The sequence below is a fragment of the Rhinopithecus bieti genome, unplaced genomic scaffold, assembly GCF_001698545.2.
Source record: "Rhinopithecus bieti isolate Rb0 unplaced genomic scaffold, ASM169854v2 scaffold_2888, whole genome shotgun sequence".
In the NCBI taxonomy this organism is placed as follows: domain Eukaryota; kingdom Metazoa; phylum Chordata; class Mammalia; order Primates; family Cercopithecidae; genus Rhinopithecus; species Rhinopithecus bieti.
The window spans coordinates 4,104,270-4,129,949 of record NW_016804209.1 but is presented as its reverse complement, the minus strand read 5'-3'; the positions used below and the strand labels follow the sequence as shown (position 1 = coordinate 4,129,949).

At 43.9% G+C, this 25,680-nt stretch overlaps 1 protein-coding gene across 7 annotated transcripts in view; it reads left to right on the top strand.

Moving 5' to 3' along the window:
- The window catches only part of CSGALNACT1 (chondroitin sulfate N-acetylgalactosaminyltransferase 1), a 365,212-nt gene that overhangs the window by 333,922 nt on the left and 5,610 nt on the right, over nucleotides 1-25,680 (top strand). For all 7 annotated transcript variants that reach the window (XM_017867278.1, XM_017867277.1, XM_017867275.1 and 4 more), the window contains 3 exons: nucleotides 12,842-13,020; nucleotides 14,614-14,708; nucleotides 25,311-25,392. In XM_017867278.1, the coding sequence (XP_017722767.1) occupies nucleotides 12,842-13,020; nucleotides 14,614-14,708; nucleotides 25,311-25,392 (356 nt within the window). The remainder of the gene's footprint in view (nucleotides 1-12,841; nucleotides 13,021-14,613; nucleotides 14,709-25,310; nucleotides 25,393-25,680) is intronic.

Below are 25,680 nucleotides of genomic sequence, written 5' to 3'. Positions count from 1 at the left end.
GGAAGGAGGAGATTCTAATTTCTAGGCTTGCCATAATACATTTTTTAAAATGTTCAATTGTTAGCAGAAATTATGAGACATGTGAAGAAACTAAGGCTCATGCACAAGAAATAAAAAATTGGTCTTTAGAACTTATCCTTGGCCGGGCGCGGTGGCTCAAGCCTGTAGTCCCAGCACTTTGGGAGGCCGAGACGGGTGGATCACGAGGTCAGGAGATCGAGACCATCCTGGCTAACACGGTGAAACCCCGTCTCTACTAAAAAATACAAAAAACTAGCCGGGCGAGGTGGTGGGCGCCTGTAGTCCCAGCTACTCGGGAGGCTGAGGCAGGAGAATGGCGTAAACCCGGGAGGCGGAGCTTGCAGTGAGCTGAGATCCGGCCACTGCACTCCAGCCTGGGCGACAGAGCAAGACTCCGTCTCAAAAAAAAAAAAAAAAAAAAAAACTTACCCTTGTGGAAGCTCAGATGTTTGACTTAATAGACAAAAAATTTTAATCAGTTGTATTAAGTATGTTCACAAAAGTAAAATAAATCACATTTAAAGAACTGAAGTATATGAAAAACATGTTATACTAAGTAGAGAATATCAACAAGGAAGTAGAAGCTATTTAAAAGGACCAAATAGAAATCCTAGTGTTGAAAAGTACAATGACACAAATGAAAAATTAATAAGGAAGAGGAGGCTTAACAGCAGGTTTGCAGAAGCAAAAGAAAGAATTGGCGAACTTCAAGATAAGCCAATTGCAATGACTCAGTCTCCGAAGAAACAGAAAAAAGAATGAAGAAAATGAGCAAACCTGAGATTCCTGGGATACTATCAAGCCTACAAACATATGAATAATGGGAGTCAAGAAGGGGATAGAGAAGGGGGCATAAAAGTATTTGAAGAAATAATGGCCAAAAGTTTCTCAAATTTGATGGAAAACATTAATCTACGTATTTAATAATCTTAACTCCAAATAGAATAAATTCAAATAAATCCACATTAAACTTATAATCACATTTTTGAAATTCAAAGACAGAGAAAGAGAAACAACTCATCCAATACAATGGATCCTTGGTAAGATTAGTAGCTGAATTCTCATCAGAAACAATGGAGGCCAGAAAGTGGGATGACATATTCAACATGAGAAAAAGACTTCAACTAATAATTCTGTTATCAGCAAAACCATTCCATACAAATGAAGCCAAAATTAGGGCATTCCCAGATAAACAAATGAAGAGACTTAATCACTAATAAACATGCCCTGTATGAAATACTAAGAGGAGTCCTTGGGGCGGACATGAAAGGACACTAGACAAATCCACTTGAAGACAAAGATTGCCATTGAAGTAACTATATAGGCAAATATAAAAGACAGTATAAATGTATTTTTGTTTGTGACTCTTTTTTTGTGCTGATTTAAAAGACAGCTGCATACAAAAAAAATTATAAATCCGTGTTGATGGGCACACAGTGCACAAAGATGTAATATTAATACAATAACAGCACAAGAATGGAGAGGGAAGAGAGGAATAGAAAATCTGACTAGACTTATAACAAGCAAATGGATTGGTTTAATTAAAAAAAAGAACTCTCCACAGAGAAAAGCCCAGGCTTCACTGCTGATTTCTACCAAGTGTGTAAAGAATTAGCACTAGTGTGTCAAAAACTGTTTCAAAAAAATTAGAAGAGGAGAGAACACTTTCCAACTTATTTTTTGAGGCCAGCATTACCGTGATAACCTAACTAGACAAAGACAGAACAAGGAAAGAAAACTATAGACCAGTATCCTTACGAATATAAATGCAAAACCCTCAACGAAACACTAGCAAACTGAATTCAACAACATAAAAAAAAATTATACGCTATTACTGTGATTTTTTTTTTCAAGAATGCAAGGTTAGCTCAATATACAAAAATCAATGAAATATGCCATATTAATAGACTCAAGGACAAAAATCACATGATGATCTCAGTATGCATAGGAAAAGCATTTGTTAAAAATCCTCAAACTAGGACTGGAAGAGAACTTCTTTAACCTGATAAAGGACACATACAAAAAAAACCATCTACGAAAAACATCATACTTAATGGTGAAATACTGAATGTTCTCCCCATAAGATCAAGAACAAGACAAAGGTGTCTGCTTTCACTACTATTCAATATTGTGCTGGGTATTCTAGCCAGGACAGTTGGATAAGAAAAAGAAATAACAGTCATGCACATTGGAAAGGAAAAAGTAAATGCTCTTCACAGATGATATAATCTTCTATATAGAAAATTACAAGGCATCCACAAAACTATTAGAGCTAATAACAAATTCAGTAAAGTTGTGAGGTACAATATTGATATACAAAGGTTAATTGTATTTCTACACACGAGTGATAAGCAATCTGAAAATGAAATTAAGAAAACAATTTTCATAGTAATATAAAAAGGTTTAAAACATATAAATGAACGTAACAAAAAAGTGCAAGAATTTTATGCTGAAAACTACAACACAACTTTGAAAGGAATTAAAGAAGGCCTAAATAAATGGAAAGACATCTCATGTTCATTAATATTCTTCAGATGACAGTGCTCATTCGATTGATCTGTAGTTTCAGTACAATCCCTATTAAAATCCGAGATGACTTTCTTTGTAGAAATGGACAAGCTGATTCTAAAATTCACATGGAAATGCAAGGGCCCAAAATAGACCAATCTTAGGAGAACAAAATTGGAGGACTCATACTCTCAATTTCAAAGCTTACTATAGAGTTACAGTATTAAGACTTTGCTATTGGTATAAAAATATACATATAGATCAATGGATGGAAAGCAGAGTTCAGAAATAAACCTATACATTTATGGTCATTTGATTTTTAACAAGGGTGCCAGACCATCATATGGGGGAAAGAATCATCTTTTAAGAATGGTTCTGGGATGACTGGATATTTATGTGCAGAGAATGAAAGTTGCTTTCTGTAGTTGATAGGTATACATCCACCATATATACAAAACTTGAGGTCAAAATAGATCAAAGACTTAAATGTAAGAGCTATAATTATCAAAGTTCTAGGAGAAAACATAGGTGTAAGTCTTCATGACCTTGAATTAGGCAGTGATTTCTTGGATGTGACTTTTAAACCCTAGCAACTAGAGAATAAGCAGATAAATTGAACTTTATCAAAATTAAAAACTTTTATGCTACCATAAAAGTGAAAAGACAGCTTATATAATGGGATAAAATATTTACAAATTGTAATCTCATAAGGGTCTATATTCAATAACTAGAGAGAGAATTTAACAGTAAAAAGACAAATAACCCAATTTAAAAATGAACAAAAGACTTGTATGTACATTTCTCCAAAGATGATACACAAGTGGCCAATAAGCATAGGACAAGATGGTCAACATCATTAGTCACTAGAAAAATGCAAATCAAACCTACAATGCAAACCACACCCACCAGGATGGATGTAATCCACAAGTCAGTCACAAGTGTCTCTGAGGAGGCAGAGAAATTGAACTCTTGTCTATTGCTCTTGCAAATGAAAAATGGAATAGCCGCTGTAGAAAACAGTGTGGCAGTTCCTTACATGGTTAAACATAGTATTATTATCTGATCCAGCAGTTCTGGTCCCAGCTATATACCCAAAAGAACAGAAAATAAGTATTGAAACAAATAACTGTACATGAGTGTTCCTAGTTGCATTATTCATAATATCCAAAAGTTAGAAACAGCTCAAATATCCACCAGCTGATGAATGAAAAGCAAAATATGACATAGTCATACAATGGAATATTATTCAGGCATAAAGAGAGTGAAGTACTAATATATGCTACAATGGGATGAACCTTAAAAACATTATGATAAATGAAACTAGCCAGGTATAAAAGGTCAATAATGGCCAGATGCAGTGGCTCATGCCTGTAATCCCAGCCCTTTGGGAGGCTGAGGCAGGCAGATCACCTGAGGTCAGGAGTTTGAGACCAGCCTGGCCAATATGGTGAAACCCCGTATCTACTAAAAATATAAAAATTAGCTGGGTGTGGTGTGGTGGTTCACACCTGTAATCCCAGGTACCTGGGAGGCTGAGGCATGAGAATCGCTTGAAACTGGGAGGTGGAGGTTGCAGTGAGCCAAGATTGCACCACTGTACTCCAGCCTGGGTGACAGAGTGAGACTCTATCTCAAAAGAAAAACAACAACAAAAAAGGTTGATAATGTATAATCCCATTTATAGGAAATATTCTTTATACATAAATTCATGAAGACAGAAAGTAGATTAACAGTTGCCAGGGGCTGGGGATATGAGGGCATTGGAAGTGACTGTTTCATGGGTGTAGGATTTCCTTTTGGGGTGATGAAAACATTTTGTAACTAGAAAGACATGATGGTTTACAGCATTGTGAATGTACTAAATGACACTGATTTATACACTTTAATATTTTATGTTGTGTGAATTTTAACTCAATAAAAAGCATACATATAAATATACATGCATGCATGCATACACACACACACACATCATGTCTTAAATTAGAAGGGTGTTTTGTCCTAATCAATGTCTTACAAGCCTTGTGACCTCTGCAGAGCCAGGCATACTTTTCCTCTGTGGAACCAAATTGAACATGCTGCTGTATATTAGTTTATTTAAAACATAAAAGGAGCATTGTACTTAATAATGTAAAAGCGCAGTATCCACTATTTGCCAGTCCCTATGTAGGGCAGCTTGCTCCAGGCTTTTTGAGGAAAGTCTCTGATATGGTTTGGCTGTGTCCCCACCCAAGTCTCATCTTGAATTGTAGCTCCCATAATTCCCACGTGTTGTAGGAGGTACCTGGTGAGAGAGAATTTAATCATGGGGGGCATTTTCCCCCACACTGTTCTCATGGTGGTGAATAAGTCTCATGAGATCTGATGGTTTTACAAGGGGAAACGTCTTTTGCTTGGTTCTCATTCTTTCTCATCTGCCGCCATGTAAGACATGACTTTGCTCCTCCTTTGACTTCCACCATGATTGTGAGGCCTCCCCAGCCACATGGAACTGTGAGGCAGTTAACTTCTTTCCTTTAGAAATTACCCAGTCTTGGATATGTCTTTATTAGCAGTGTGAAAACAGTCTAATACAGACTCCGATGCTAGTGTACATTCGGGTATTGTGTGGGAAACAGAGGGATGCATGCCTCAGGGTGCAAGGCAAGACAGGAGCTAGGAATTATCCATCCAGACTTTACAGAGCAAGGAGAAACGGCACATGCAACGAGCTAAGTCTGAGGATGGAGGCCTCCTGCAGGGGATCCAGAGGAGAAGGAGGAAGGATTTTGACCTCATAAGGTAGCAGCCTCGAGCCTCTACCCAGGTTCTCTATGTGTGTTGTCCTACACCTACGGTGAGACTGCTTTCCTCACCTGGGGCACAGGGGGATTCACTGATTAGGAAGGAAGCTTCCCTTCCTCACTTGCCTTATGCGCAGTCACTCACACTTCCCTGTGGCAAAGGTGCAAGAGGGCTTGATATGGTGTTCAGATTGCCACCCCCTTATTTTCTTTTCTTTCTTTTTTCTTTTTTTTTTTTTTTTGAGATAGAGTCTTGCTTTGTCACCCAGGCTGGAGTGCAGTGGCACAATCTCGGCTCACTGCAAGCTTCACCCCCTGGGTTCACACCATTCTCCTGCCTCACCCTCCCAAGTAGCTAGGACTACAGGCGCCCGCCACCACATCTGGCTAATTTTTTGTATTTTTAGTAGAGATGGGGTTTCACCCATGTTAGCCAGGATGGCCTCGATCTCGTGACCTCGTGATCTACCCACCTTGGCCTCCCAAAGTACTGGGATTACAGGCGTGAGCCACTGCACCTGGCCGCAACCCCCTATTTCTCTAAGAAGACTCCATGCTGGAGGCCTCATGTCAGATGTTTAAATCTCACCATTTTTCTGTGCATCAGCAAATTTGTTTGGTACCTGCTAAAGCTGGCTTTGATTTCTCAATTTAAAACACAAGCAAACAAAACAAAATTATATGCATTCAGTGAGAAAGAAAAGACAATCTGAGGATGTAGCCTGGAAGATGGTGAATACTAATCAGCTGATGCCTGCATTGTGACCATTCTGAGATTCAGAGACATTCATTTGCTCTTCTTAATGAACTGTGCCTCATGCTGACATGAAGTTTTAGAACCAAAGGAAAGGCAAAAATGAAGTTCCTAAAGAAACTTGCTAAAACAGGCTTAAAGAAGCTCAGAATCTAGGCAGTTCTAAATTAATCATTTAAAGTGCCTACTGTGAAAAATTGGATAACATGTTCAGCTCTGAATTCTTCACTGTATTCCAATATCTTCAAGAAGTAGAACTCATAAGTGATTTCAGTATTTAGAGCTGTGAGACTGAAAATCATACATTGGATATGATACTAGTTTTCTGTGTGAATTTTTAAAGATTTTTTTAAATGAAGGGCTGTTGTGAGAAGCGTAACATTAGGAGACTATCCTCGCAGTTGTGGGGAAAAGTCTGTATTAGAGTAAATCACACTAGACAGGAAGATCTATCATTTTTAATCCAGCAATTCTGGGAAAGGCAAGTCAATTAGGGAAATTAAATCTCCGGCAGAAACAGTAGCTTTCTCAGGTCATTATAACCTCTATAAAAATGACTTTGTGTAACTTAGAGGAGTCTCCATGTGCCAGATTTATTATACAAAAACAGGAATTGAGTGGGAAATGGAAGAGTTTTGTCGGTTGATAATACAGTTCAAGAAAAGAAGAAATAATTATGAGCAAATCATGGGATCTTAGAGGAGCTGCACGTTCAGTTTCATAACAGGAAATAATGTAATATAAAAGGTAGTGCCCCCATCCGACCATGATAAATGCACATTTCTTTGCCATTACTGTAGGGCAACACTAAACATTATATTTCTTTGGATGAGTAACTTCAATAGTTTGAACCATATTGCATTGTATTTTTCTCATCTCTTTTCTGTTATTTACATATTTTTCATCTTCTTAAAAGCTGGGGTTTGTGCCTGTCCTTCAGAATCCATTGGTCACAGCCTCTTTCTGCTGTTGGAGGTGGGGATATACACAAGGGAGCAGTTTCTCTGGTGCCCATCTGAGTGGGCTGAGGTTTCTTTGACAGGGAGGCATCTCCATGCAGCACCCCCCTTCAGATCTTCAGGACAGATCTGAAATGTGCCTGTGTTTTCCATTTGTTCAGCTCTTGATTCGTGCAGTGTATGTTGGTCACCCTGTGTGTGCCGTTTATTGCACAGTGCTGGATAATCTCCAAAGGCAGAAAAAAAGTAAGGCAATTGCTGTCCTTGAAGGGTGTGGAGTCTGCTAGAGCAGCTCATACAGGTCTGTGCAAGCAAAGGCACTTGAAGGCACCAGGACACAGGAACAAAGGCAGGACTGGGTCAAATGTTGGGAGCTCAGAGTGTGCACTACGAGTTTGTGGCGGGGCACAGGAGGGGCGGTGATGCTTGGCATGGGCCTTAAAGACTGAGTGATATTCACGGGAGTAGATGCAGAACACGCATTCGGGGAAGAGAACAGTGAGAAGATAGGAGGCCCCAACCATGCCCATACCTTGGTGAGTTGTCTGTTATATAAACCAAAAAGGGACTGAGGGAAGGCTCAGTCTATCCAAGTTTTATTTAGCCAAGGTTGAGGATGCGCCGAGGAAAATCGCAAGCCACAGGAGCATCTGCAACCTCTGCTTTTTCCAAAGGGGGTTTTGTCCACTTGGGTATTTAAAGGGGAAAGAACAAGGAGGAGGAGGAGGACCAAATGGATGGAGAGCAGGCAGTGAGGTCGACGCTTCCACTCTTGTGAGGCTCTGATTAGCCTCAGTAATTCTCTGTTTTACATGTGAAAAGGGGGAACAAAGGAACAAATGGATTCTGCATTGCCTCATGCTCAGTAAATCTACATTTTGCATCTGAAAAAATGAACACACGTAAAAGGAGGGAGTCAAGAAAATGAGACTGTGACACGGGGTTATGAAGTTACAGCTTCTGTCAGTGAACAGCAGGAAAATAGCTTTTGTGTTTGTTTGTGTTTTTGAGATGGAATGTGGCTCTTTTGCCCGGGTTACAGTGAAATGGCATGATCTCAGCTCACAGCAACCTCCATTTCCCAGATGCAAGCAATTCTCCTGCCTCAGCCTCCCGAGTGGTGGGGATTACAGGTGCCCACCACCACACCTGGCTAATTTCGTATTTTTAATAGAGATGGGGTTTCACCTTGTTGGTCAGGCCGGTCTCAAACTCCTGACCTCAAGTGATCTGCCCATCTCAGCCTCCTAAAGTGCTAGAATTGCAAGCATGAGCCACTGCGCCTGGCCAGGAGAACAGTCTTGGTGACTCAGTTCTCAAGCTTAATTTTCCCTTTTTCATGGTAAGTTTGGGGTCCTGAGATGATATTTTTCTTTCACAGTCGTAACCATCTGCTACTGGCTGGTCACTTGAGGGGGAAGCAGGAGAAGAGGATAAAGTACCATGCCTGCCTGGGAACCACTGTAGTCTGCATTTGGGGGCTGTAGCCTCATGGCCATGGTGTGGACCTTCCCCAGCCACACCATCACACTACGTAGGGCACATCAGTGATTAGAGTTGAAATGTTCCATTGTGTTTGAATGGCTCTGCTGCCTTTTAATGCACTGTTGAGCAGGGAGCACTCTAGTCTAGTGAGGGAGTCCCTGCCCAATGAGCACTGTTTCAAAATGAGGATATGGGGCATTCATAAGGGGCCTGACTACTTGAAGAAGCCAATTCCTCTTCATCTTGTCATATCCTGTTCTGGAGCCCACATGGCCGGTACTGATAAGTTTCAGATGAGGAGGCTGCCCCACTTCTAGGCCCAGGAGGTTTGGCAAAGACAGGAAGTTGTCTTGATTGTTTTCATAGTTTTTCCAGCTTAGTCCTCTTTCTTGGCAGAGGGCTCTTGATAATTATCAGAGGCTCTTCCTGATGGCAAGAGAGGACATGGAGGGGTTCTTTCAGATCACTGGTTTATTGGAAAAAAGCCTTGGGTTGAGGAATCCGGAAGGAAAATGGTACCATGATTCATCGTCAGACGGACCCCTAGCTGAGCGTAATGACCTGGCAGCCACCCTGGGAAGCACGGATGGATGACAGAGTTAGCGCTCTGGGCCCTCTCCAGTGTCTGTGACTGCCTGATGGTGCTTACCAAGCCAGCAGTGACTCTGTCCCCACCCTGCCTTCTGTGCACACTCATGTTCAGCTGTCTCATCAGGGCCTGGTAAGTGGTCAGGGCTTCAGAGCAGCTGTCACATGGACCCTTACTGCCAGGCCAGCAATGTTGCCTTCTTGCCAGTGTTGATCAGGGTGGATGAAAGTCCCAGGCAAAGCTAGTTCAGGGCAGATCTCCCTGCGTGGGGCAGGGAGAACAGGCAAGCAGAGGTGTCTGGTGCTGTGTGTGCGTGTGTGCCGGCCCCCGTATGGTCCACATGGAAACAGTGCATGGACAGAGCTGGGTACCACTTCCCAGGGCTTTTTGTGCAGCCTGTGGACACACAAAGTGAATTTGAAATGCGTATTCAGATTGGGTATCGCCATGGATATAACATGCATTGTCTTACCCTTGTAGGAAGGTTGCACGAAGAGAAAGGAAACAAATTGCCTTTTGCATTAGGCTATACAAAGCGTTCCCCAGCATCCATTTGCCTGAATTTTCTTTCTCTAGAAGCAACACATCATGGAAGCGTAGGGATTTATGTTTTAAGACTTAAAAAAAAAGTTCTTCCAAATTAAGGTCATGTCAAACACTAGGTACCATGAGTTCTTCCCACCCCTTTTCCCATGACTTTGGCAGGAAGCCCATCCTGTACACAGTCTTCTGTTGCCGCAGAAGAGAGAACAGCATTTATTAGCAACAGCTCAAGCCAGGGTTAGGGGATTCATGCACAGAATAAGCTAGATTAACTTGTGCATTGTGGAAGCATGCACACCACCTAATTACCACTCTCTCCTCTAAATTTGTAGCACTATCTCTACCGTTCACTCGGCAATTAATCAGTCACGTGTAGACTCGTCATTTCTTTGATGCTGTTACCTCAGTTTCTAACGCTGTCTTGTGTTCTTATTTAATTACTCAACATGATTTAACTTTTGTAAATATTTGATCTGTCTATACAAATGGATTGTAACCTGTTCAAGGGAGAGATTCTTGATGTCGCAGCTCATTTAATGCAGCCTATTAAGAACCTATATTCTTCTTCCCTTGGAAAAAGCAGTTGCTATTGTTCAGGTATTTTTATAGTTGAACTCTCATATAGTAGATCCTGGAAACCCTCACGGAGAAGGTACGGGAATTATGAGTCAGGTACAACCTGAGTGAGGAAGGACTTGCTCATACATTGTGTTTGTACTCTGAAAGTTAGAAGATATCCCTGTATAATGGGGAGGAGGAGGTCCCAAAAGATAAAAACCTGGAAACAATGAAGAAAGAGACTGACTACTGGCTGTATATATTAAATACACAGAAAATTAAAGCAAGATGGACTCCAGGATGAGATGTCTTTAGATGAACAGGTAAAAATCCAGGCATCTCCCATGGGTAAAGCTTTCCTGGAAACTGACCAAACCGGGAAGGGAGAAATGGGTTGTCCTGACTTACAGGAGCTGGGGCTGCAGACACTTCTAAAGACATGAAGGTGCTTGCAGTGACCTCACACCATCTGAATGTCTTTGGAGACGGGAGGATAGCGCTGTCCTTGACTAGTGCCATACCTAATACTGAAAAGGTTTTGGAGCATAACTTCAAGGCAACACACGGAAAATGTGCACTGGGGGCACCCACCCAGAGAAAAGACTCAAGATAAAGTTCTGAAAGAGAATTGCTGCAAATGTGGAGTGGTGCTGAAGTGAATGCGGGATCATAGGAAAAGAGAGTCTTGGCCAGGTGTGGTGTCTCATGCCTGTAATCCTAGCACTTTGGGAGGCCGAGGCAGGAGGACTACATGAAGGCAAGAGTTGGGCAACAAAATGAAACTCGGTCTCTATAAAAAAATTTTAAGAATTAGCTGGGCATGGTGGCCTGCACCTGTAGTCCCAGCTACTTGGGAGGCTGAGAGAGGAGGATTGCTTGAGCCCAGGAGTTTGAGGCTGTAGTGAGCTATGATCATGCCGCTGCACTCCAGCCTGGGTGACAGAGCAAGTTCCTGTCTCTAAAACAAAAAGTGTATTACATACAAGTATATATAATGTACATATGTAAAGTAAATTGTTTTAACCAAAGAAGAATAGCATCTCAGCGTGTAAAGGGGTATTTGAGCTCTATAACCACTGGATTTTGTACCTGGAAACAGAGACAAAAGGGGTAGAGTGACTTGTCTCAAATCCATCAGAGACACAGCTAGGTTTAGAATCATTCATACATTCATGCAGTCATTCTAAAACATCTGCTGAACACCTAGGAGGGACCCAGGCATGGTTCTAGTCCTGGATCCAGGTTTCCGGACTCCTAGACCGGTGCTCTACCCATCATAAGGCCTCCTACCTTGATCTAAATCTGAAAGGCATGTTTGGCATCAAACTCTAACATGGGCCCGCTGATCCCTAAGATAAAAAACGAAGCTCACTCCAAGATCCCAAAGAAGAAGATGAGTCAAGGAAGGAGTGGCAGAACCAGTTTTACTGATTCAATTCCAGATACAAATACAACTTAGCATTTTAAAAGTTTATGACTCTATGTTTGTGTGGCCTTTACCCAAGATAGGTACTTGAAATGCAAACTTTACAAATTAGAAATGAGTTTCTGTACCTTTTGGAAAGAAAGAGTAGAGAGAAGTTGGGGCATGGGGGTAGGCCAGGTAGCTAGCATGACGGGGAGTGTGAGAGGAAAGGAAGCCATTAGGAAAAGAAGGGTGTCATTGACAGAAAAAGGGATTTGCTAGGCTGAAAGAGGACTGAAGGTGGTTCTCTAGTATTATCTGGTAGAAGACAACACCTGTCCCACCGGGCATGGAATGAATTTGTGGAATGTTAGCTCAAGACGTGCCCCATTTCAGAACGTTCTGCTGTCCCTGGGAAAGAACGAATGCAAGAAACATCCTGGCTTCACTGCCTGGAGCCTGGGAATCCTTGCCCATGCTAATCACAGCAATAGCTGATGTATACAGGGTGCTCTATCCTCTTGGCACTGTTTATCTCACTAATAACCCTGTGGGATAGTGAGGGAAGGTATTACTACACCTATTTGGCAGATGAGGCAACTGAGGTTCAGGAAGATTCATGGGCTGGCCTAGATCACAGAGCTGCCTACAGGAGAGCCAGGCCTGAGACAGTCCTCTTCTTCTAACTGCAAGTTGGTCATTTTTCCTGCCATGCTGTGCTGCTTTACCTGAGGATGGAGAAGGAATCCAGGTTTAAATCTCTTTGGGAGAAAGAGTCACATCAAGAACATTTTGCCTGGCTCCTGGATTTGAATGCAGATGAAAAGATGCTAAGTGGGGCCATTGCAATGTGATCTTATTTCCTTGGCTCAGTGGTTTCATTTGGTTGGCTCAGGATGCATGAAGATTTTCCTGGATTGTGTTTCTGGTCTTCCCTGGTTCAAGTTTTCTCCATGACAAAGAATAGTCATTAGCGATGACAGTGCTGTTTTCAGTATGGCTAAGCTGCCAGAGAAACAAGAAATTGGTGTTAAAACTCCACTTGGTGTTCTTGGTACCTTTGATCCCAGTGAGTATCCAGTGAGTCTGGGCCGTTCTCTAACTGCTTGGGGAGTCCCAGTGCCCTCAGGTTACAAAAGAAATGGGTCAAGATGTGGATGGGCCCTGAACACATGTTTTCTCAGGGGATGCTGCCAACATGTGGGCATATGAGTGATAGTACCTGGTCTTGCCTTTCAGAGCTGCCAACTTCAGGAACTTTACCTTCATCCAGCTGAATGGAGAATTTTCTCGGGGAAAGGGACTTGATGTTGGAGCCCGCTTCTGGAAGGGAAGCAACGTCCTTCTCTTTTTCTGTGATGTTGATATCTACTTCACATCTGAATTCCTCAATACGTGTAGGCTGAATACACAGCCAGGTATGGATCCTCTCTCTGTCACGCTCAGGTGGCACCCAGCCCTCTCGGGCCCATGTGTCGTCGCCTTCATGGGTCAGTCACTCTGATGTCCTGCTTCTGAATTGGTCTGTTCTACCCCCATAGCAAAGAAAAGGAAAACCATCTGTATTAGTCCGTTCTCACGCTGCTAATAAAGACACACCCAAGACTGGGTAGTTCATAAAGGAAAGAGGTTTAATGAACTCATAGTTCTTACATGGCTGGGGAGTTCTCACAATCATGGCGGAAGGTGAAGAAGGAGCAAAGGGAAGTCTGTCATGGCGGCAGGCAAGAGAGCATGTGCAGGGGAACTCCCATGTATAAAACCGTCAAATCTCTTGAGACTGACTTACTATCATGAGAATAGCATGGGAAAATCCACCCCCATCATTCAGTTACCTCCCACCAGGTCCCTCCCAGGACATCTGGGGATTATGGGAGCCACAATTCAAGATGAGATTTGGGTGAGGACGCAGCCAAACCATGTCACCATCTGGTTTGAGTTCTCATTTGAGGCCACATCATAGGCCTGTCAGTCACCATAATTCTGGGACTCTTCCCATGTTCATGTCCATAACCCCTCTTCCATCTGCAACTGGGAGGTCAGCTTTCATGAACATTCCCAGGAGAAAGTGAGGTGGGGGAGATGTGGACCTGGAAAACTGCCCACCCCTAAAGAGAAAGGCGTACCTGAGGGCGGTTACCTAGGGTGGAAGAGCTATTCGCACAAAGAACCCACAGTACTAACAACTTTCACAGACTCCACTCATAGGCAAGGCTGCTACTGAGCTGATGAACCTGGCACGGCCATGCCGGTTGCTAAAATACAGAACTACTTCTGTGTAAATTGATAAAGAGCTACCACCCCGGACACTCTAACTCTAGTCCAACTGCCCAAAGTCACCCAGACCCAAAGTCAACCATTTAAGATGACTCCATGAGCCAGCAAGTAAAGGCTTAATGTTTGGTGGGGTGGGGGGCTCCGGGACTCTCTTTCAACACCCCCTCCCAAGGCATGATGCCCAGTGCCTGGTCATGGACTGTCAGTATTTCAAATATCATTCCTGTGCTGGGAGATCGGAAATATTTGCAGATCTGACTGTCTGGTCTGCTTAGTGCTGCACTTCTAAAACCCATGTTAGAGCTGAGTGAAGGGAAAAGGAAAAGTGGGTGCAGGCCGGGTGTGGTGGCTCATGCCTGTAATCCCAGCGCTTTGGGAGGCTGAGGTGAGTAGATCATTTGAGATCAGGAATTTGAGACCAGCCTGACCAACATGGTGAAACCCCATCTCTACTAAAATAAAAAAATTAGCCAGGTGTGGTGGTGGGTGCCTGTAATCTCAGCTACTCAGGAGGCTGAGGCAGGAGAATCACTTGAACCCAGGAGGCAGAGGTTGCGGTGAGCCAAGATTGCAGCACTGTATTGCAGCCTGGGTGACAAGAGTGAGACTGCCTCTCTTAAAAAAAAAAAAAGTGGGTGCAAATATCTGGGGTGTTTCTGAGGGCCAAATGTCAAGGAACAAACCTACTACTTGGATCTGTCACTTTAAGTGAATGTTTGTTTTCTGGTTTGCAGGGAAGAAGGTATTTTATCCAGTTCTTTTCAGTCAGTACAATCCTGGCATAATATACGGCCACCATGATGCAGTCCCTCCCTTAGAACAGCAGCTGGTGAGTAATTACCCTGCAGATGCCTCTGTGTGGCTCTGTTTAGTGTCTGTCATTACCAGGGGCACCTGACCATGAGCAAAGGTGAGTGGAAATCCGTGCAATGATTCCCTTAGTAGTTTTCAAGTTCGGCAGATGTGCTAGCCTCTGCTCTGGCGCCTCGTTGGTTAAAGGTGCTTGCAATATTTAAAGCGGAAAATAAATGGAAGCAGTACTTTACAGAAAGGTAATTTCACACCTTCGTAGTTTCCATCAATGGTTTTTGGAAACTAGTATTGTTGCATTGTGGATGCAGTACAGTTTCTCTTGATTTTTGCAAAATCCTACAGGGTAGCAAAGGTGAGATTTATGTTCCCATTTGACAGAAATCAGAAAGGGGTGGCTCACCCCAGAGAGGGTCAGAGCAATTCCCTGGACCTTGCAAGCAAATAAGGTCTTTGTGAATTTGAAGTGGAAATTCCCAGTGCCCTTCCCATTGGTGCCACCGTTCCCACACATCACAGTGCCTGGGTGGACGTTGGCATTAAAAGTATCACTGGCAAGGTGACTCTCAAAGGAATATTGGAAGGACTTCTCTGCTAAGATCCTGGCTGCACAGGTGATGGATAGTGGATGCACAAGGCCCTCAAGGGTCCCAGTAGGCTGAGATGTCCCTGTTGTCACAGGCAGTTAGTCCACTTTGCAGAGAAGCAGTGCAGGCAGCAGGAGGAAAGGCAAGCCAGAAGAGGATCTCTGTGTTGCGTGGGCATGGCCCCCATGGATGGAATTTCCCGGTACTGTTGGCAGCATTGGCAGAAAGGGAAAAGACGCTTCTCCCACCTCAAGCTGGGCTGTGATCTTTTCCTGCAGGGAGATGAGCCAGGTTTGTCTGAAGCTGTGTTCTAGCTCAGGCTGTATCTCATGGTGGCCTTCCCATCTGAGAGATGTCTCTTATTCCTTTCTGTGGGCAGCTCTGCCTCTTGCTAAGGCAAATCCATGCTTCTTCCCATTGAGGACCCCTTAGTATGGAGGAAGGATATCTGCTGTGGGAACCTGAAGACACAATAGCACCAGGCCTCAGATGCTTCCATGCAATGGGAGGGGAAACTGATTTCCATCCAAAATGCTTGTTCTGTGAAATTCTTTGAGGATTGACTGTGTGTGTAAGCTTCCAGAAATAACAAAACCTCTTCTTTCCAGCCCCATCCTGTGCCTTTCATCCTCTACCCCACAGTGAACCTCTGGCAGCTGATATTATGTTTTCCAGAAAGTTTCAACTTTGGGGCCCTCAGGTTGGACAACGTTCATGTCTTATATCCTAGCATGGCTTCAATTTGGGCTGCACCAGGTTTACTAATAATACAGTTCACTTTTCCCCTAGTGGAACTGTAGTACCACAGATATACTGTGTATCTGCTTTTGTACTGTGTCTACATCTGCGCTTTATACATAAAAACAGTAAGAGTTTTTCACGTCTTAAGAATCAGTTTTCAGCCGGGTTTGGTGGCTCACGCCTTTAATTCCCAGCACTTTGGAAGGCCAAGATGGGCAGATCACTTGATGCAAGGAGTTTGAGACCAGTCTGGCCAATGTGTCAAAACCCATCTCTGCTAAAAAATAAAAAATAAAAAATTAGGTGGGCATCGTGGCACACACCTGTAGTCCCAGCTACTAGGCAGGCTGAAAATCGCTTGAGCCTGGGAGGCAGAGGCTGTATGGAGCTGAGATCACACTACCGCACTCCATCCTGGGTGATGGAGTGAGACCCTGTCTCAAAGAAAATAGTTTTCATCTATAGTCATGTGTTACTTAACAATGGAGATATGTCGTGAGAGATGTATCGTCAAGTAATTCCATCATGTTCAAACATCATACAGCACACTTATGCAAACCTACACAGCATAGCCAACTACACACCTAGGCTGTGTGGTACCGGCTATTGCTCCCAGGTTACAAACCTGTACAGCATGTGACTGTCCTGAATACTACAGGCAACTGAAGCACAGTGATATTCTGTTTCTAAACATAGAAAAGGCACAGGAAAAATATGGTGTAAAAGATTTTAAAAATGGTTACCATGAGCAGAGCTTGTAATACAGGACTAGAATTTGCTCTGGATGAGTCAGTGAGTGGATGGTGATTGAATGTGAAGGCCTGCGACTGTCCACTACTGTGGACTTTATAACCACTGTAGACTTAGGTGACACTAAGTTTATTTTTTAAGTTTTCCTTGGCTGGGTGTGGTGGCTCACACCTGTAGTCCCAGCACTTTGGGAGGCTGAAGCAAGTGAATCATGAGGTCAGGAGTTCGAGACCAGCCTGGCCAACATGGTGAAACCCCGTCTCTACTAAAAATACAAAAATTAGCTGTGCATGGTGGTGTGCACCTGTAATTCCAACTACTCCACAGGCTGAGGCAGGAGAATCGCTTAAACCTGGGAGGCAGAGGTTGCGGTCAGCCAAGATCATGCCACTGCACTCCAGCCTGGGCAACAGAGCAAGACTCTCTCTCAGGAAAATAAATAAGTAAATTCCAAAATCTGACTTACACTACAACATGACACAGCAAAACTGACATTTGCTGAATGCCAGAATTAGGGAATACATTATTATGTTACCTCCATGAGATCAGTAAACTATGTCCTCACCTCATGGAGGAATTTTTAGCACACAATCTGCCTTAAATGAATACCATGTTGAGTACATAATTTTTAAAAGAAAATACACAAAAAGCATTATGAGATGTCTACTGTCTATTGTTATATTCTTTAAGTAACTCGTTTACTGGTATTTATCAAAAAAAAAAAAAAAAAAAGAAAGTTTTCCTTTCTTTAATAATAAGTTAACCTTGGCTTCCTAGATGATCAGCATCTTATGCAGCCTGTTGTTGATAGAAATGTCGTTATGCAGCACACAAGTTACACTTACAAGAAAATGTTTTTAAATCTTTTACACCATATTTTTCCTGTGCTTTTTCTATGTTCACATACACAGATACCTTTGTGTTACAATTGCCTATGCTTACAGTCGATGGTTAAGAAGCACATATCACCCTCATTGAGACAGAAGCTTCTTGTTTCCTTTCCCAGAGTTCTAAGCTTCTAATTGGATTGGAAGGGAAACAGGATACAGGATTTATTTTCTTTCAGCCAATCAAAGTTAAAATTCCTTTGGTTTTAAGTAGTATGTTGTTCTGCATTTGACATAGAATGTGATTCATATTTCCACTTCAAACTCATAAAGACCTTATTTGCTTGCAAGGAATTGTTTTCGTGTTACAATGCAACCGTTTTTTTCCTTGTTTTATTATTCCTGCAGAGGAGGAGCTGCGAAGGGAATTAGAGGCACAGCACAGTTAGGCAAGTTTCTCGCCTCCTCAGAATTAGTGGTCAAAGCAGAAACCACTCAGATTCCCTGTGTCCATTGCCAGAGGCTGTGAATTATCCTGCAGCCCCTGACATTTACTTCCAAATGCAATTTTGACCTTTCCTAGACCACAGAGGTCTGATATTTTAGAGTTCAGTATTTATGACTGTTTACTTTGGTGACACAGCAGTTCTTCTCTTTGAGATGGAGGATTGCCTCTTCCCAAAAGAAGAGTAGGATTATGTTTTTTACTGGACAAACCAGTTCTTGAGCACTCACCGCCTACAGAGGACTGGCCTAGGTGACAGTGGAGAAGTCAGAAAAAATGAAACACTTTCATTTACTTGGAAGTAATTTGTGAGAGTGTTTTGCTCACTTTCTTCTTTTTGTAGAGGTGGACTGGCTTGTTCAGGATTGCACAGCTTGCTAGTGGCAGAGCTCAGGGCAAAATCGGGATTTCCTTCTATCAGTACAGAGGAAAAGATTTGCTTAGGATCTAGATGAGAACTGATGTATGAAGGAAAAATCTTGACAAAAATTCCAAAGGGGAACATAAAACTGTAGTAAGTAATAGAATGAGCTAGACGTGGTGGATCACGCCTGTAATTCCAACCCTTTGGGAGGCCGAGGCGGGCGGATCACGAGGTCACGAGATCGAGACCATCCTGGCTAACACAGTGAAACCCCATCTCTACTACAAAAAATTAGCCGGGCGTGGTGGTGAGCGCCTGTAGTCCCAGCTACTCGGGAGGCTGAGGCAGAAGAATGGAGTGTGCCTGGGAGGCGGAGCTTGCAGTGAACAGAGATGGTACCGCTGCACTCCAGCCTGGGTGACAGAGCTAGTCTCCGTTTAACAAAAAAAAAAAAGAAAGTAATAGAATGAAGTTGGATTATGTAGGTGGCGAGAATGTGTAAAATTAAAAGTAATGGTTGGAGACAGATCAGTGAGTAATGACTTTCTACTAAGGGTATGTGTTGACTCAGTCTTGGAAGAGATTCTACCTATATATTAATTATTACATCCTTGATAGCCTTATTGGAATACATCAGTAGCAAAGGTGAAGGGAGGACAGAGATGCACAGTGCTGCTCTAATGAAAGTTACTTTTGCAAACAAAAGACAATCTTTACTAGCAGCCTTTGAAATACGATCACATTAGTCACTGGATGTTATTCCTTCTCGTGACTGTTGCCACTGTCATTTGATAGTGTTTTGCCTTCAGACAAAAGCAAGAAACCACATTTATGATTGTGTGTGTGTGTGTGTGTGCGCGCGCGTTTCGATTACTGTTTTTTTCCCTCTAAGTATCAACCATTAGTAATACATATTAAGTGAAACTATGGGATTTTATAGTAATATTTAAATTTTTTAGTTTAAACCATGAGATAAAACTTGCTAGTGCTTTAATGTAGAAACCATTTGCTGAGAAAGGAATAACTATAATTTAGACAAACATTAACTTTAGATGTTTCACATTCCTGGTTCACGCTTTGCCAGTTCCTGTTTAGGTCACCACAGGAGCCTCCTACCACTACTATCTTTAGCCTCCTTCCCTCCCCTAGACTCCAGTTTTTTGTTCACCTTCTGCCAGAGATAGGTTTCTGAATCACAGATTCATTCAGTTTTTAGAAATCTTTTTTGGCACAGAGCCAGAGGTGTGCTGGTAAATATTTAATAACCTGCTCTCTGAAAAGAGGGTGCGGGGGAAAGACCTGATTTATAGCATTTGCCAATTTCCATGGTGTAAATACTCCCACCATGGCTTATTTCAGGCTACCAGCATGACGTCACCGAACACAGGGTTGGGAAGAGATTTCCGCAATCCTTGTGAGCTGGTGCAACTTTGCTCCAGCTCAGCACTGCAAGCCCTGAGTCCTTGTTGAGATTCGTTGTCCTCTACAGACCGACTCTTAAATGGACGCAGAGAAAGTATCTGTAAACCCCAGAACCTGACACGTGGTACCAGCTCCGTAGTCACCCAACCAGTCCTGTTGCCAGGTGACTCAGTCTCCCTGACTGTCACTGCTCCTCAAGGCCACCTCCTTACCATTTCTAATGCCCATGGCATCCAATGCGCACGTCTTGGTCTGCCATGCAGTCTTACCCATCAGTTAAATCTGATGGCTTTGTGATACTACTCAGTGTGCGCAAAGTGTGCTGGCTTCTGTCCTTCGCCTCCCTCTGGTCACACCCTTGACCTCTCTACCTCCCTTCGGAAAGTATTTTACCATTGCAGTTCAGTTGAAACCTTTATGTAAATTGCCGAATGAGCATGGCACATCCTGTGCATCCTTGCATTCTGTTTTTATTTATTCAAGAAACATACACCTGCCGAATACCAAAATTAGTATGAACAGAGGCCATTTATGGAACCTTTCCAGAATCCAGCCCCGTGCCCACATTATCTCGTGTAATACTCAATAGGGGGAAGAGGTGCTGATATTCTCATTTCACAGATGAGGAATTGAGGGCCAGATGCCCACAGCGGCTAAGTGGCAGGGGTGGAAACACGAGTGCCACGCCATGTGACTGCACCTGGGCTGAGGATGCTGGGCAACAGGGGATACATCCTTTGCCCTCAAAACGCTTCAGCGGGGCAACAAGGGCATCTAGTTTTAGATGATAGGTGCCTGGAAATGGCAGGACCTGGTTGACTCCTCGTCCAGTATGATTCCATTAGAAGACACAATGTGTTTTCTATGCATACCCCTAGAAAAGACTTACAGCAAATTGTGAATAAGTGCAAATACATCTGGGAGGAGATGGCTTTTGAGTCCGTTCTTAAATGAGTCTTTTAAAGCTGTGGCTCTAGGATACCTTATTTCTCAAGACATGGAACTGTCCCTGGAGTCTTAGAATTGTTCTGAGCGTGGCAGCATTGGCTGAGTGATCTTGGGCAAGTCATTCTGCCTTCATACCAAGAGGCCACAAGAAGAAGGCATGCAGCCCTCCTGGCACCCTCGGCAGCATCATCACTGAGTCCTCGGGGTCCAGATAATAAGGAATGGAAAGCCCAGGCAGGGTTGGACAGCTCGCTAGCGGCAGAGCTCAGGGCAAAATTGGGATTTCCTTCTATCAGTACAGAGGACACCAGCCTGGACACAGACATTGCCATAGCTCAGGGAGTCTGCTCCTCCCAGGCCAGAAACCTCTATGTAATTGACATGGCCCGGTGCAAGATGAAAATGTGAGCCCCTGTTCAAAAAGTATTACGAATTTCACGACAGTGACAGCAGGCTTTGGGGCTTTCCATGTATGGGGGCCCTGTGCAAGTGCATGGGTCGCTTTCCCGTAAGCCGGCCCTGCTCACGGGCATTGCTGTGAATGCAAGGTAGGCCAGGCACAGCCTCGGTGCTGGTGAGACTCTCTGATTGAGAGGAGGTGCTCTGCCTGAGCAGTTGCTATTTATTTTGTTTTCAGGTCCAGATTGCTTCATGGGCAGGTGGCCAAGTCGGCACCATTAAACCAGACAGGCACTGACTGCGGCCTCAGCTCACATGCAGCTGCAGGGCGGCTGCCTTCCCACATCTTTGGGGAGAGATGCTGATTTGTGTTTTGTTGTTTGGTCCTAATAGAAAATAATCTCCCTGTCACGTGAATCACCCACAGAGCTGTGGCTCTGGAAACTTCCTGTGAGAGAACGGGGCTGACAACTGTCCTTTTGTGGTATATTCATGCCCTGCAGTGCTCTGCTGGGATCTCAGGTGGGGAGGGAGCAGGTGCTGCAGAGAGGGTTGAGAGGAGGCCAGCTATTAGAGGACATTTTAGAAAATGAGGATAGCAGGCTGGGTGCAGTGGCTCATGCCTGTAATCCTAGCACTTTAGGAGGCTGAGGCAGGTGGATCACCTGAGGTCAGGAGTTCGAGACCAGCCTGGCCAACATGGCAAAACCCCTTCTTTACTAAAAATATAAAAAATGCAGCCAGGCATGGTGGTGCATGCCTGTAATCCCAGCTACTCGGGAGGCTGAGACACGAGAATTGCTTGAACCCAGGAGGCAGAGGTTGCAGTGAGCCAAGGTCGCACCACTGCACTCCAGCCTGGGCAACAGAGCAAGACTCCATCTCAGAAAGTAAATAAATATATAAATAAATGAGGATAGCACTTGAAAACAGATCAGTGAAATCCAGAACAGGAGGAAGAGATGTTTTTTTCTTTTAAAGTCTCCTCTTTATCTTAGGGTTCCTTCCTCCACTGTTGTAGCAGACATCATTGGTGCATCACTTGTCAATGCTCGGACAGAACAGTGGAGCTTCTCACAACTTGCAGCAAAGTTTCTAAGAAGTCACACACTCCGCCTAGGATCCCAGGGAGGTGAAAACATTTTTGTCTCTTGGTCCAGAGCCACAGAATTCTGAGAGGTTCTCACCATTGCATTTCCCAGGCCTTTGCTCGGCCACTTGCTGGCAAGCATCTTGCGGCGTGTCTGTTTCCACTGGCTTCGAACCATCTCTGCCCTAGGACTGCTCTTGGTTCATTCATTGAGGAAGTATTTGCTGAGTACTTGCTGTGTGCTGGACATTGTTCTGGGTGCTGGAGATGCAGCCGTGAACAATAACAAGTCCTGAGCTTACATTCACCAGGGCTGGTGACTGAAGCAGTCAGCAAACAGAGAAGCAGATGCATCTACAGGATCATTTCAGAAGCCAGAATTGTTACAGAGAAAATAAACCAGGGTGACAGTGCAGCAAGTGGCATTAGGGTGACAGGTGCATAACACGGGCCAGGAGGGTCAGGATGACCACTCTGACTAGTGACATTGGAGCACAGCTTAGTGGTGAGTGGGGAAAGGGTGACCCAGGCAGGAGGGACTGCAAGTGTCTGGCCTTGGAGACCTGTGAGCATGGAGAATCCAAGGGCGGGGGTGAGGCAGGGAATGGGCCTTATATAGGGTAGAAGGATAAGAAGAAATGAGATGGCTGAGGATTAGGGAACCTTGCGTGCAGGGCTTTATGTGGGAACATGATGTAATCGGATGAGCACTTGAGGGCACACACTCCTGCCAGACTGCCATTGAGGGCGTCCTTCCAGTTAGCGACCCAGCGCAGCTGTGGGTGGTGGAACCTCGACGAAGGGAACTCCGTCTTGCCCTGAAATTACATGCTGTGGGCATGACCAAATGGGTTTCCACAAAGGGCTAAATTTCAACAAGCTGTTCAGATAGTGGCTTTCTGTGGCTTGCCAGCTTCCAAACTGACTTTAATAAATGTTTACCCAGCTCACTCCCCAGCTCATAAGCCAGATTGCCTCCATCACGCTGTTCCCATGTGAGGGTCACCCTTCACCTTGTTCATCCTTGAAAGGCCCTACATCAGTGCAGCCCAGAGTCCCTGGATGCCTCCGTCTTGTCTTCCTTCCCAAGGCTTGGCCAGTTGTCTTTCCTGTTTGGAGCATTCTTTTTTAAATTCCATGTGTACCCCAGCCAAATATTTGAAGATTGGATACTGGCATTTCTCTTTGACTCCATTTTTACCCCTAAGCTTAGGGAACTTGTCTAGGTTGCCAGCAGAAGGAATATTAGTCCATCTGCTGCAACAGAAACCGTGTACCTGGTAAGGCGGAGATGGAACGAAGTCCAGTTTTTAAAAAATTACTCCTTGGAGACTTCTCCAGACTTTCATGCCTTGCAAAATCTTTCCAGTTGATACTAATGAAATTGTCTTGTCATTTGGGAGATGCTGTATAACGGTCCTGTATTCTGAAGTAGAACTGGACAATACTTGCTGGGGACAACTTTAACCAACAGAACCTCTCTTGGTCCTTACTTTCCTTGGGCAGTCCTGATGCTTGCAGGAGAGGGTGGCAGCAGGTCCCCATTCCCTGTGGAATGTAAGTGACATCGTAGAAGTGACATCTACCTGTAGATTGTAGTGAAAGTAAGAGTTTCATACGTTACAAAATTAAAGAACGTTTAAGATTCATCAGCCCTTCTGCAAGCCATTTATCGAATATAATTAGCCTGTGGTGAAACTTCAGGAAGAGGGAAGATGTGATAAATACTTGGATGTGAAAGCTGAAAGACACCTAAGGGATGAGTGAGCTCAACCCCCAGGTTTTATAAGGAAAAAAAAAAAAAGTAGATACATGAAGAAGTGAAGGAGCCTGCCTGAAATGGAAAAGCCAGCCAGTGGTCACATTGGGCCAAGACTCTGATGCTTCTCCCCCATCACGTACCGTTTTTAATTAGCGATGAACAGAACCAGATGTCCCCAACAAAAACGATAGAAATCCAAGTGGGGAAGGAGGAACCTGCTGCCGCCCTCTCTGCCTTTCCCCAGAGGACAGGATGTGGGGATGTCCTTTCATCACATCATGGGATCATTTTCATCCCATGTTAACTGCAAGAATGAATTATGTAAAACAACTAAGATCTCAAAACTGTTCCCAGAGTTCTCTCAGCTGAATACGTGTGTGTGTATGTGTGTGTATATGTGTGTGTGTATATATATGTGTGTGTGTGTGTATATATATATATATTTATGTACACATGCAGTTTTAAAAAGCCTTGCTGTTTCAGCAAGTATATTGGAAATTTACTTGCAGAGTAAGAGACTGGGCAGTGCCTGGATGGCCTCTCCACAGCCCTGTAGGCTGGCACCACAGTAGATGCTTTTGGGAGCAGTTTGGTTTTAAAATAGCGTGAAGATGAATGGACGGAGTCATTCTTCAGAACCTGGACTTCTAGTGCCTTTTCCTCAGCAAGCGAGAGTTAGCAGAGTTGGAGAGCTGGTAACATACTGAAGTCTCTCAGATACTTCTTTTTATTCCCCGAGGGAGTCCTGTGTGTGGACTGTGCCAGGGCAGCTGAATTCCGAGTTGTTCTCTATCCCTTTTCTCAACTTCCTGAGCCCTTTGCTGGCTTGCTGCCCAGGCTTGTGTGAGGGGCCCAAGCCTCCAGTTCTCGCTGGCACGGGTGTGGGGCCAGGCACGTAGGTGGCTTTTCCACGGCACTGCTCAAAAACTGGCTCTCCCAGTTTGTTTTTGATTGTGTGTGTGTGTGTGTGTTTTCATACGTATGCCCTAGAAACATTCCAGCCAGAGGTGCCAAAAATCACAAGGCCTTGTTTTGGGACTGGTGTGTGCACTGTATTCCTGACTGTCTGCAAGGACTCAAATCCATCTGTGTTTCCTGCGCCAGTTGAGGCTGTTTATCAGTGATGGAATGGGCTCCACACTCCACGGTGGCTCACAGGAGTTTTTGAACATTCTATTTTTGTCCACCCTAAACTTTGCCCTCAAATGACAGTGCTTTTCTTGCAGGTCATAAAGAAGGAAACTGGATTTTGGAGAGACTTTGGATTTGGGATGACGTGTCAGTATCGGTCGGACTTCATCAATATAGGTAGGACAAATCTGCATCTCTACTGCCACCCAGAGGCCACTGGCCTGTGCAGACCTTAAAGGAATCAAGTCAGGTTTCCAAGGAGTCTGGTGGGGAAGGTGGTTCCATTGCCTTAAAATAAAATTTAAAAATGCTATTCCAGATTAGGTGCGGTGGCTCACACTTAAAATCCCAGTGCTTTGGGAGGCTGGAGGAGGGAGGATCACTTGAGACCAGGAGTTCAAGACTAATGTGGACAACATAGCAATTCTCCTAAAGAGAATCACTACAAAAAAAAAAAAAAAAAAA